Here is a 13864-nt window from a genome sequence, read left to right as displayed (position 1 = left end):
CCCCAACCTCGGAAACTCTTAAACAGCTCCCTATTCTACACTCAATGGTAGAGACAGATAAATGATGCAGCAGATTACACCGTTGAAAGGCAACATTTGTCCTGAGCTATTTTCACATTTTTTCCTGTTTCCGATGTATGTGCCAGACTTTGTTTGCTTGCTTAGGGCATGGAAAACACTGGGCATTTTCTCCCCAGTGGCAGGTTTCTCTCAGCAAATGAAAGTGAAAGTGCTACATTGTAGCGGTATTTTATCCTTAAAGTCTGGACTGGTAGCTGGTGTGTGGGGGGAGGGAGGGTGGGCTTGGAAAGCTTGAAGAACCAGTTTTGAGGTTTTGTTTGTTTATCTTGAGATCGCAGCAGGGTTCCTGTTTTTTTCCCTTTTTTTTTTTTTGGTGGGGGGCGGGGGTGGGAGGGAGGTCCTATTTCGGATTTATTTTCATTTGGGCATCATTGAAGTTTCATTCAATGGACTGACTTTAAAAAAATACACTCCACTTGTGGCTTTTCCCGGTTGCACTTTAAAACACCATCCAGTCTCACCCTCATCTGGAAATAATGCAAGCTTCTTTCTTCCCCCGCTCCCTCCTCCCCTACATTTTTTTTTTTTTAAAGCTCCACATAACCTGAAGTCGATAATCAGATGGAAAATGTGCTGGTATTGGTTTACTTTAGTTTACTTTTCCTTTTGGTGCTAACCTTACTTGCTGAAGTATGTATAAAACACAGGCATTTTGTACACTTGTAGCTACTGAGGCTTGATGTCTGCCTGCTCTACGAATCTAAGCTTTAAGTTTCCTCAGAGGCACTGTTTACGTGCAAGTTTTAACATTTTGATTGTGTGGAGTTCAAAAATAAAATTACACAGAGAATGACACCAGAGATCTTAACAGTGACATTAGTCCATCTAAAGTCATTCATCCTTCTCCCTCCCCCTTCCTTTTTCCAAGAAACAACTAATAGCAAACCAGGCTAGAATTTCTAAGAGAGTTTAGAGGAGGAGGAGGAAAAGAGGCGGAGTGAGATAGGAGAGAGGTTAGAGAGGCCAGAATTTCTCTCATTCACAGTGTGGAAAAGTTGACATTGTCTAAGCCCTTCTGAATGGCTGGTAGTTGGTTACCCCGATTGTACCTCTACCTCCCCTCCCCCTCCACGTGACGACCCAGGACACATGCGCACCCGACGCAGCCCAGGCACATCTGCAGACTGACGTCAGTGCTCTGCCTCCGAGGAAAAGCTGCCAAAATTTTCTCCTGCTGCAATTCAAGTTGGCTGGGGGCCGGTAGTGAGATCTAGGGCTACTTCAACAAAACTTTGCTGCCCTTCCTGCTCCTCTTGTCTTCTTTTCTCCTGATACCTTTTGATGCTCTGCACATGTTATTTGCATAGCAAAGGCACTAAGCTTTCCAGGAAGAGAGGGCACCACTTCCACCCCCAATAAGTCTTTTTTCCCGTCTTTTCTTTCTTTTCCTTTCCTTTTTTGGGGGGTGGGGAGGGAGAGAAAGGGGGTTTGCAAAGGCAGCATCTCAGAGTGATAGCCTAGATGTATTGAAGGCATCTCTTATTCTGCCAAATCGGAAAGTCAGTTCTCTAAAGCCCGGGTTAGCCAGACCATAGGGTTTTATTCTGGCTGCAGAATAACTGACTGGTGTGGCTTTGTAAAGGGGGGCAAAAAATTAAAAAAAAAAAAAAAATTGAAAAAAGTTAGAGAGGAGAAGGGAGTACGTGAGTCGTCCAGTGCAATCTCTATTGTCTGAAACTTACTTTTTATCAGAATTTGAAGATGAAAACGGTAAGGAAGACTTAACAATATTCAATGAAGCTTTTTTTTTTTTTTTTTAAACCAACAGCTTGTGCTTTGCTTGTCTTCCGAATAACGCTTAGAAAACTTTTTTTCTGTGTGTGTGTTTTGGTTTTTTTTCTTTTTCTTTTTTTTTTTAAATGGCAATGAGTGAGCTTGACTGAACTCATTTTACAAATAGATATCTTTTTAACTCCAGACTTGTCGGGGGTTGTAGAATTCTGGGACTTGCAATTATTTTATGATGCAAAAAATACGTTTATTTTATGAATATACATACATGTTTTGTGAAGTGGACTTGATTATGATTATTGTAATCTTTTAACTGATCACCAAATAGTAATCCGGAAGGTAATAATGATGTGTGTGTTTTAAATTGATTTCCAGTTTTCTTAAAGAAAAGTCTTCTGCATTTTGTAGTTTCATGTCAGTGTCGTAAGTCTTCAGACAAGTGCATATTTTATGCTTGGACTCAGAGGGTAGCATTAATGTGCTAGCTGTAGCCCCGATGCTCTAGGACATGTTAAGCTCTTAATAGGCTAATCAAAGAGATGGAAGCGTGTGTTTTTGATTTACTTTTGGCCACTTGAGACGTGCTAGACTCATAACCCTCCGGAGCCTTGTTTATCGGGGTATGTCTGTATATATGGTGTATGGGACCAAAGTTCAGGGATTGAGGAGGGAGAGCGAGAGTGCGAGAATGGGGTATTGGAAAGCCTCTTTCTGATAATATGTGCTACAATTCCTGTCTTTGATGCTTTCTTTCCTTGTACTAGAGGAAAAGTGAGCGAGAGATTGAGAAAGCGCACTGAGAGGGAACAAGAGAGTGAGTTTCTTACTCTTGTTTTTATTTGAGCTGCCGGTGCAACGCGTTTGGGCCAGATGCCAACTGTCTGGGTCACACGCGTTTTATCCAAATAGATTTAGCGCTGCTGTCTGGAAATGGGCTGCTGAATGTTAACTTTAGGATCAACTCAACCAGGGCAGCTCAGACTGTTACCCTCTGTCTGGGCGAAGTGGAATGGTGGGGACGGGGGGAGGTGAGGGTGTGCAGAGCAGAGAGAAAAAGGGAAACTGAACCATTGCTTGGAACTTTAAAAAAGACACTTGAGTGTGATTTTCAACATAGTCTTTTTATTTTCAGATGTCGTGGACTAATTTTCTGTTCTTTTTTCTTTCTTTTCTAGTTTTTGTTAATTAGACTGAAATGTTTAGATGTGGGAATGACAGTTTTCAGAATTCATGACAGGAAAAGAAATGTAACACAAACTTGGTGTAGTTGAAAGAAATTAAGAAAATTAATTTTGGAGATAATTGTTTTCTTGTGTTGCAGCAAAGTGGTAGCTGCAGTCTAGTTTATGTTAATTTTGTGCTTAAATGTGATCATTAGTGTTTTGAATTTTTGAAGAATAGCATTTAGAGGCAAATACGCTGATTTCAAACAAGTCAAATTCATTCATTTGCCACAACATTTGCCACAAATGGCTGCAAATGAAATCTGTGTAGTGGTCTTAATATTTTTGTGATTCCCAAGAAGAAAAACTTCTAGCCTCATGACTTAAAATACTGTAATATTCCTCATGTCTGATTCCAGTACCTGTAAGATTAATTCCTACTCTGGTCTGCTCTTAGCACTTCCTCTTTCTTTCCTTAGTAACCACTAGTAGTTACTAGGATGGGTCTTGATGCCAAATCTTACCAAGTTCGTGACTTTAGTGAGTGAATGAAGGGAGTTACCATACTGAGAGTTAGTTGACAGCATATTTGGAATATGTGTTGGGGGTAGTGGGGAGAAAAAGAGGGGAAGAGGTGGATAGCTCTCTTGCTTCTGCCAAAAAACATGGTTGATTATCAAGCTAACCTCAAGAGAAAAAACTTATAATACAGATAATGTGTATTTACTTGCTATCTGGAAAAAAGTGTGAGACTACATGTAATTTAGGGCTTGAGTTTTATAAATCATGGATTGTGTTTTTCTTTTAGCTCATTTGCTTTTCTTGATAGATGTGTTTTGGGTAATCTATGTGTTTAGTTTCACCTTTCCTTGGAAACCAATCTCACAAATTTTATAAATGACCTGGAAACCTTTATACTTAGAGCCTAATTGTGTCCTTAGCATACAGTAGATGATAATAAATATTTGTTGAGAGAATACATGGAAAATGAAAGAAGTTAATTTTCATATATAAAAATTAAATACCTGAAATGAGCATGGTATTGTTGTTTCTTCCATGGAGATCAAATCAGCCTTAAATAAATAACCAGAGTTAAGATGGATGAAAGAAGTTGAGAAGAACATTATGCGTGTTCTTTAGCTTCATAATAATAGTTCACAAGAGGAAATTATTACCTTGGCTACTCCTAGATCACTTGAGTGGGAAGTAAAGATGATAGAGGAAAAAAGACAAGTAATACCCTCCAACCAGGGCAGACTACTGAGGAAATCACTATAGTGCAAGTTGTGTGATCTTTTTTCTTCTTAGGTAGTGTAGCTTTGATCCATGGAAGCAGGTAAATGATCCCTTAACTTTACTGCCTGGTGCATTTGTGTTAGGGAAAAAAGCATACGTGAAATCAAAGTGAAATGGATGTTTTGGTTCTGTTTTCAAATTTAAAGTAGTTATAAGTATCATTATCAAGACCGAAGTTCTTTACTCCTTGCTGTAAAGGCAATATAACTAGTTGATTGACTCCATCATCATATCTAACTTATTTCACATTTTTGAGGGAAAGAGGAACATGAAACTATTTTTGAAGGAAGGCCTTTGAAGAGTGATGTTAGATAATGAAGGAGGGCTAATATTATTTAGCTTAAAGTGAAGTACAGAGACACTTTACATCATATGTAATCTAATCTCTTAACAAGTCTTTGTGAGATAGACATCAGTATCATGGTTTTATAGATGAGAAAGCAGATACAGAGAGGTTAAGTAACTGGGGGTCAGGCCAGGACTCAAAGCCTTTGTGATTTCCACAGCATAATGATGTTTCTGCTATACAATTTAAAAGGTCAATGCATTGTAATTTTTGGACAACTCTTTAGTATTTTAATGTTAGTCTGAACTTTGTAAACTATATCTGGAAAAGTCACAGGCTCTACATATTTATGGTGTCCAGATTAACCTCCCCACCAGGTGTCAGAAAGTGGATTAACTCATTCACTTTTATTTTGTAGGGGACTAAGGGTCGTTAGATTTGTTAATTGTGTTGATTTTAGTTAAATTCTTTTTTTTGTTTTGTTTTTTGTTTTTGAGACGGAGCCTCACTCTGTCACCCAGGCTAGAGTGCAGTGGTGCCATCTTGGCTCACTGCAGCCTCCACTTCCCATGATCAGGTGATTCTCTTGCCTCAGCCCCCTGACTAACTGGGATTACAGGTGCGCACCACCACGCCTGGCTAATTTTGTATTTTTAGTATATTCAAGGTTTTGAAATGTGGGCCAGGCTGGTCTCAAACTCCTGACCTCAGATGATCCGCCCGTCTCAGCCTCCCAAAGTGCTGGGATTATAGGTATGAGCCACCATGCCTGACCAATTCTAGTTTAATTCTATCTAGACTAATTTACTTAATGTTAAGTTTCTTAACTGAGCACTGGAGGCAAAAAAAAAAAAAAAAAAAAAAAAAAAAAAAACGAGGGAGCAAGGGAGCGATAAAGGAAAAAGAAACTCACATGCCAGCTATTGTAACTAGTGTTGGAACCAAGACTATAACTGGTTTGTTTAACTTCAAAGCTCCTGCTTTTTCAACTATGCACCAATGCCTTTTTTACTGCAAATCCTTAAATCATACAGTAGTCTACTTCTGGCCAAATAGGTATTACTTTTTTTTCCTCAATGCTACTGGCTTAGTTAACTTGGGCATTTACAGGAGAATAAGTAAGAGTGAAGGTTATGAAACTGTAACAATTTATAAAAAGAGCAGGACATTTCTCAAGAGGGAAAAATAGTTACTCCCTAAATCCAGTCAACTGTATTGTAAGTTTCTCAGTAGTTTCAAAACCCAGAAAAATAGGAGAAAAAGGGATGAATGATTCAATCAAATCTATCTCCATTGCTAGAAAATTAACTCAAATGTGTTAAGTATATGTTCTTTAAAGGAAGATTATAATCTAAACTATATGAGGGACTCATTTAATGTCAGATTTTATTACTCAAAACACTCCAGTGATTTAAAAAAATTAAAACAATGAGAATGAATGTTGTTCATGAGGCAACAATTATAATTTTAATATTACATGGGAAAGTTTAGAGGATGGAATCTGTATTTAAGTAGGTTGAAAACCAAGATAATGGAATTCTTTTTATTGCTGTTATTGAATAATGGTATAACTTAATCTCTCTAAAATTTTTTACCTGAGAAAGGATATATAGTACCTGCTATCTTGCCTAAATTAGTGTAGAAGTAATTTCGAGAAGAAACAATGACTGTATGTGAAGTTGTTAAAAACTATTCACATTAACTAAACAATACCATTTATAAATATCTTGGCCGGGCACAGTAGCTCATGCCTGTAATCCCAGCACTTTGAGAGGCCAAGGCGAGCGGATCAGGAGGTCAGGAGAGTAAGACCATCCTGGCTAACACGGTGAAACCCCGTCTCTATTAAAAAAAAAAATACAAAAAATCAGCTGGGCACGGTGGCACGCACCTATAATCCCAGCTACTCAGGAGGCTGAGGCAGGAGAATCACTTGAACCTGGGAGGCGGAGGTTGCAGTGAGCCAAGATCATGCCACTGCACTCTAGCATGGGCAACAAGAGTGAGACTCCATCTCAAAAAAAAAAAAAAAAAAATCTTATTTGACATTGGTTGTTATTAACTGCTATTGACTGTTTAAATTTGAGTGCCTTAAGCTGAAAGTGTGATGTAATACAAAGAATTTAGAGTTTAGAATCAGACAGCCTTGTGTGAATCTGGGCTCTACTGTTTTATACCTATCTGACCAGTGAGCTTCAGCTTCTTTATTTATGAATTGGTGGCTTTATTAGTAATCAATTGCTGTGTAACAAATTACCACAAACTTAGTGAGTTAAAACAATACACATTTATTATCACACAGTTTCTCTGGGTCAGGAATCTAGGGATTGTGTCCTCAGCTTTAGTGTATCTCACGAGGCTACAAAGTGTTGCCAAGGACTAGGGTCTTTACAGAAGGCTTGACTGGGGAAGAACCTGTTTCTAAGCTCACCTATTACTGAATAGGATTTAGTTTCTTGCATACTGTTGGACTCAGGGCCTTAGTTCCTTGTTAGTGATATCAGAGGCTGCTCTCAGTTTCTTCAATGTGGGCCTCACCACATGACAGCTTGCTTCAGCTGAACCAATTAGGGAAAGATGTGGCTGGCAGGATGGAAGTCAGAATCTTTTGTATGTAATAATGAAGTGATATCCTCTCAAAGTTGAGATATTCTATTGGTTAGAATCAAATTAAGAGGAGGGGAACAAGGGAATGGATATGAGGAAGCCAGATTATTATTATGGGCTCATCAGAGTCTACTCTACCACAGGGGCAGAGTATATTTACTTCACAAGATTGTTTTGGAGATTAAAAGAAGCAATATATATTTAAAGTTTTTTATTTTTGGTCTAATCTTAAACTACCTTTCTGGTTATTACCTGGTTTTTTTTTTTTTTTTTTTTCCCCACAGGAACAAAATTTGCTATTGCTATTATTACTAATATTGTTTACTATTTCCCTTTTTTTTTTTTTTCTGGTTATCTAGACTTTGTGGAATGCATTTCTTCTATTTGTAATGATTACCTCCAGCAATTTGATTTGTAAAATTATATTCGTCTTCCAGGATCTGTCTGAAATGCTGCTTTTTCCATAAACATTCCTTGATCAATTCTTCTCTGACCCAGAAGTCATCTCCCTCATCTGATCTCCCACAACAACTTTGCACAACCTTATCATGGCATTCGTCAGTCTGCCTTACACTTTTCCTTGTTGTTTAGATTATGAGCTCCCCAAGGGCAAGGATTGAATCTTAATCTTTTCTGTTTCCCTTAATCCTTTTCTGTATTCCGATGTTGTTATAACATCATCTTTTTAACATAGTGGGACAATATTTGTTGATTAATGAATTAGCTTTTCCAAGGCTTAGCAGTTTAATAACTTGTAGAGACAGATGTAAGGAATTTTAAATGGCTGTTGTTGTTTTATATGTTGTATATACCAATATTTCTAGCACCGCAGGGAATGAAGTGTTTCACATAAGTTAATTTTACAGGTAACTACAAATACTTTTTATATGCCTAAAGTGATTTTATTTTAACCATTTATTTAAATTCATTTATTCATTCTTTTACTCATCCATTTTTTTCAACCAACAAATATATATTAAGTATTTATTATGTGAAAATTTTATATATTAGGGATTTGGAATGAAAATCTTTCTAATATCTTTTGTGTACTTTCCTAACTTACTAACAGTAACATATCTTATTAAAAGCATTTATCTTCTTATTTTGGACTCAGGCATAGTATTATGAATGTCAGATATTGAGCTATATAACAGTTATACATACAATAGGAACTGTTAAACTATGTAAGACCCATTTGCCTCTACCCCAAACTGTATTACTTTGGGGTTCTAAAACTAACATTTTAGTTTTTTATCCTTTTTTTGGGTCACAGTTTTGCTGTTTATGGCTAGTTTTTAGTCTCTTAGTTATTTTCTTCTTCTGATCTGCTGTATCCCGGGAAATCAGGCAGCCAAATTGCTATTCTGTATCAAGTGTGAATGAAAACTCTGAGTGAGGTTGTTAGTTGAAAGTAAAGTACATGAGATAGGACTTGAAATCTGTTGTAATACTTGAAATGAAGTTTTAAAAATTTCTTTTAAGTTACATTCCAGAGAGTTGAAATTGACTCATGAGTTGCCTTGTAAGTCACATAAGACTTCCAAGTAAAGTCAAGGGTTATAGTACATATAGTTCAACTTTTTAGAAGTTTAGTTTCTGATACTGTCCTAGTGTTCACAGATGGCTGCTAAATGTCACTGTATTTGTAGATCTACTTTGTCAGAAAAAAAATGATAGGTACCTTATAAAGCAACACAATATCTGGATATGAGTGTGTTTAAAAGGCATGTTATGGAATGGGATCACATATTGTTTGTCACTTACATATAATGAACTGAGGTAGTGAAGTCAGCTGACTTTATTTTATCAAAAGGAAGTTAACTCACTGCCCATCATTGTTATCTTCAAAGTTTTTAAAAAAGAATTATGATTTCTCTTTAGATTCCTTATTTGATTATTAAGTAGCTCTGGCATTATGCTGATAACCATTGAGGTCTCTAATTCTGTGTCTGATCTTGTGAATGTTTATTTAGACTATAAAGAATAACAATGGTCTAATTTAACTATATTATTTTGTAGTTACGTCTTTTGGCGAGGGTTCAGTACTATATAGGACTTGGATTTTTCCATTCTGGATATTTTTCAGTTAACTTAAATTTTTTTTTTTCTAGGTTAAAAAATGGCCATACTTTAGTAACTAATCAGCCTAATGCTTTGCTTATGAAAACTTTTACCATCATTATTTTTTCATTTTGGATTGAGAAAATGAATCCAGATATAGAAGAAAGTGCAGGATGTTGGATAAAAGTGCCTCTTAAACAGTGGAACATCCAATAACTAATTTACAAGAAGTTTTAAAGAAATAAAATTGTTATGCTTCGATTTTGGTATGGTATTGACTCTTTAGCACATAGGTAGCCCTCAAAAATCATCCAGTTTTCTAAATTATGGAAATTTTGTGGAAGACGTTGACCTGGATTTTGAGCCTCATCATGGCTTCATCGGAATTTCATAGTGACCACAGGCTTTCATACAGTTCTCAAGGTAGGATTCTTGCTTTTGAAACTGACACAAAATATTGCTATTAATTGGACAAGAAAAGATTCTGCATATTTAGTTTGGGTGGATAGTTTTTTTTGGGATATGTAGTGATAGGAATAGAGGCCCACTGTGTCAATTCGGTGCTCGTTTCAATGTTAAGGGCTATGCGTCGTTTGACTTGTCCTACTAGTATTTAACATCCAGTGGATTTTAGAGTTGACTGGTCTTTCTTGGAAAATGATAGACCCCAGGCCTTGTTCTTCTGAAACTTAAACTTTAATAAGCTTGTTCATGACTAGAGCTTTTGGGCAAGGACATGTTCAAGAAAATCCAAACATGTATGCTGTGGAAGAAGAAACCAGATAAATTATGATATAGGACCCTTTTAATATGGACCCTTGGTGAAAAAATACTTTTCCAAACCTAAGAATTCTGATCTAAAGACTAGAATCTGAGTATAAGAGTGAGAACTGTAAGAAGTGCAGCTTTTCATGTTCTAATCTTTATAATTTTAATCTATAGAATTGAGCCTTATATCATAGAAATGATCTTAATAAAGCAGGCCCAGGAGTAAATGTCATTTTGCTTTCCATGGACCAGTCCAGTCCATATAGAATTATTGAAAGGCATACCTTTTGTATTTCCCTCCCATGAATACATAGTAACAGATAATTTTTTGGTGCCGATGAACCAGATTTTCAAGACTATTACAGATTGATGTGTGTGTCTAGAAGTCTGTGTTAAAAAGTGTGGCTCTCAGAGTAAATCAATGAAGCCGTGACATTTAGTATGAACTCTATTTATAAGAAGTGAAATAAACACTGTCTTTTAATTTATTTACCATTTGGTTATGGTTTTATGGGAGTTTATATTAGTGGGTAAACTCCATGTGTAGATACTGAGGCAAATAAGCAGACATTTGGTTTCCCTTAGTGGTAAATCTAGCTGAAAGAAGGTATGGCTAAGAAGGTAGGTGGATAATATTTAGTACATCTAAATGAGGAAAATATGTCTAAAAGTTATCTGAAATTTTAGTCAAGTTGTTTTTAAAATAGCTTTATTGAGATATTACTACACATACCATGTAATTCACCCATTTAAGGTATATAAATTCAGTGGTTTTTAGTATTTTCAGCATTGTACAACCATCACAGTAACCTATTTTATTTTATTTTATCTTATTTTAATTTTTGGCACTAGTGTCATCGCCACCATAATCAATTTTAGAACATTTTCATCACTCCAAAAAGAAGCCTGTACTTCTTAGTGGTCACTCCCAAATTCTCTCCAAACCAGCTTTCACCCCCAGCTGTAGGCAACCTCTAAGCCTTCTGTCCGTAGAGATTTGCCTATTCTGGATATTTCATATAAATGTAATGATATGTGGCATTTTGTGACTTGCTGTTTTACTTAGCATAATGTTTTAAATGTTAGATAATGAACTTTGATTATGAAGACAGTTGTTATGAAGGTTCATTCATGTCATAGCATATACCAGTACTGCATTCCTTTTTATTGTAAAATAATATTCCATTGTGTGTATATACTACATTTTGTTTATTCATCAGTTGATGGAAATTTGGTTTAATTCCCCTTTTTGAGTATGATGAATAATGCTGGTAAGAGTATTCACATCTAAATTTTTATATGAATATGCATTTTCATTTCTATTGTGTACATACGTGATAGGAGAATTGCTGGATCATATGATTACCTCCATGTTTAAAATTTTGAGGAATTGTCAGGCTGTTTTTCAAAGTGGCTGCAGCATTCTACATTCCTACTGACGATTTTTTTTTTTTTTTTTTTGAGACGGAGTCTCACTCTGTCGTCCAGGCTGGAGTGCAGTGGCGCAGTCTTGGCTCACTGCAACCTCTGCCTCCCAGGTTCAGGCGATTCTCCTGCCTCGGCCTCCAGAGTAGCTGGGACTACAGGCGTGTGCCACACGCCCGGATAATTTTTTGTGTTTTTAGTAGAGATGGGGTTTCACCGTGTGATGATTTCTTAAAAAATAATAATTTCTACAAGGCTATAGAGATTCTTTTTTGGATAACTTTCAAAAACAGATTCTATCTGAGCTAAACTCTTTTCTTTTACATATGTGTGCTTTTCATTATTTTTTATTTCAATGTAAAATTTTCATATTTCTTACAGAATTTAGCTCTTAGGATCCATGTTTTAAAAGTTAAAAAAGTAAAATAGTCTTTCACAAGTAATATTAAAATAATTGCAACTTAACCTTCAGATTTTAAACTTTTCTTTCATTTTTGTTTAATATAACTTTTTTTGTACACACCTCACATATAACGATTCATAGTTTTAACTGACATAGTTGTTGTTTATATTGCTGCTTCTTTGTTCTGTTAAATTTTCTTTTCTTCCATGTGTTTTTTTTTTCTGGATTCTCTGCCTTGTGATTACAAAGAGGAATTCCTGACTTATCTTGAACAGTACCAGCTAACTATTCCAATAAGGGTTGATCAAAATGGAGCATTTCTCAGCTTTACTGTGAAAAATGATAAACACTCAAGGAGAAGACGGAGTATGGACCCTATTGATCCACAGCAGGCAGTATCTAAGTTATTTTTTAAACTTTCAGCCTATGGCAAGCACTTTCATCTAAACTTGACTCTCAATACAGATTTTGTGTCCAAACATTTTACAGTAGAATATTGGGGGAAAGATGGACCCCAGTGGAAACATGATTTTTTAGACAACTGTCATTACACAGGATATTTGCAAGATCAACGTAGTACAACTAAAGTGGCTTTAAGCAACTGTGTTGGGTTGGTAAGTAGATGCTACAATTTTAAACTTCTGATGGGAAAATAAGTTTGCAATATAAATGTCTTTCCTCAGATTAAAAAATATATATATTATATATATATGTGTAGTTTAAGTAGGAAGGTAATAGTTTACATTTTTTTTGCTATTTCTGCTGCCTTTGATTTTGATTTTCTTTTTAATAATGTATTGACTTTTCAAATGGCAGCTTTTAAAACTCTATTATTAGAAGAGGAATGAACAAAACTTCAGGTTTCCCTTTGACTTAAGTTTTTCTGTTCAAATAAGATATCTTTTATGCATAAACAAAACTCAGTCATTTTTGAAGAATTTTAGGGTATATTTGTATGTATGTGTATATTATGGCAGGAAGCCATGACACTGACATTCTTTTTATAATATCTTTCTTTGGTAGGTAACATATCTTAAAATTACTTACGACCTACTTATAGTTACGAGTTCTCAAAGTAGAATCTTTTATACCAGTGTCTATGAGATAATTTTTTATGTATTTATATGAAGATTGATATAAATCTTACTTTACTTAGAAACTGGGTTCTAGGCTGCGTGAGGTGGCTCATGTCTGTAATCCCAGTGTTTTAGGAGGCCGTGATGGGCGGATTACTTGAGGCTGGGAAATCAAGACCAGCCTGGGCAACATGGCGAGACCCCCATTTCTAAAAATATATTTTAAAGAAAGAATAGAAAAAAGAAAAGAAAATGGGTTCAAGACTACAGAGTTTATCCTAGGCATTTGAATCCATTCTAGTCTAATGGTAAATACATAGTTCAAAGTTGCACATAGTAATAATTGCAAAACAAAGCAAATTTCCATGCTTTCTCTTCTGTGTTTACCCTGTTCAGGCTAATGTAGATGTTCCATTAAAGCTGTGTCTGTGAAAAGGGTACAAACATTTTGATGCTCAAGGAATATTTTCAGAAACTGTTTTTCTTTTTTATTATAACATACCCATATTCTCTGTTTCAATATAAAATAACTGTAATTCGAGTTGGGTTTAAATAAGTTTTAAGTTTGAAAGGACTATCAAGAACTACACAATGGAGAAAAACATTTCACTGTAGATGTATATAGGAATGTGCTCCAATTGTCTGCTTTCTATCACTGTTAAGTAAAATGAGCCAAAATATTTACTTATCTTGTAAGATTTAGGTTTAATTTCTATAGACAAATTGAGTACACTCATTACTAGTTTCTCTATAAGCAGTGTTAGGACTTTATCTATAAAACAGACTTATCTTTTTGAATAAAATGATCCAAAATGTATTCTAAAACGTCTCATATGTTAAAATGACACACTATTAATTATCATAGAAAAATGCTATTCCTAGTCATTGACTAAGTTGTTTACATTTGGCATTAACATTAATTATGCCATTGCTAGTTTTAACAGGGTGATGAAATGAGCAAATTCAA

At 35.5% G+C, this 13864-nt stretch overlaps 1 protein-coding gene across 2 annotated transcripts in view; it reads left to right on the top strand.

Annotated features, from left to right (window-relative positions):
- The first annotated feature begins 1205 nt into the window (after window positions 1–1205).
- The window catches only part of ADAMTS6 (ADAM metallopeptidase with thrombospondin type 1 motif 6), a 337576-nt gene continuing 324917 nt past the window's right edge, over window positions 1206–13864 (top strand). Inside the window, exons 1-3 of one of the 2 annotated variants that reach the window (XM_010368281.2) lie at window positions 1206–1791; window positions 9276–9648; window positions 12071–12435. In XM_010368281.2, the coding sequence (XP_010366583.1) occupies window positions 9552–9648; window positions 12071–12435 (462 nt within the window). In that variant the 5' untranslated portion in view covers window positions 1206–1791; window positions 9276–9551. The remainder of the gene's footprint in view (window positions 1792–9275; window positions 9649–12070; window positions 12436–13864) is intronic. The other variant, XM_030927871.1, reaches the window with a different exon arrangement.

This window comes from Rhinopithecus roxellana, chromosome 3 (assembly GCF_007565055.1).
Source record: "Rhinopithecus roxellana isolate Shanxi Qingling chromosome 3, ASM756505v1, whole genome shotgun sequence".
NCBI lineage: Eukaryota > Metazoa > Chordata > Mammalia > Primates > Cercopithecidae > Rhinopithecus > Rhinopithecus roxellana.
The sequence above is the reverse complement of the archived record's forward strand: the minus strand, read 5'-3'. Positions and strand labels throughout refer to the sequence as shown.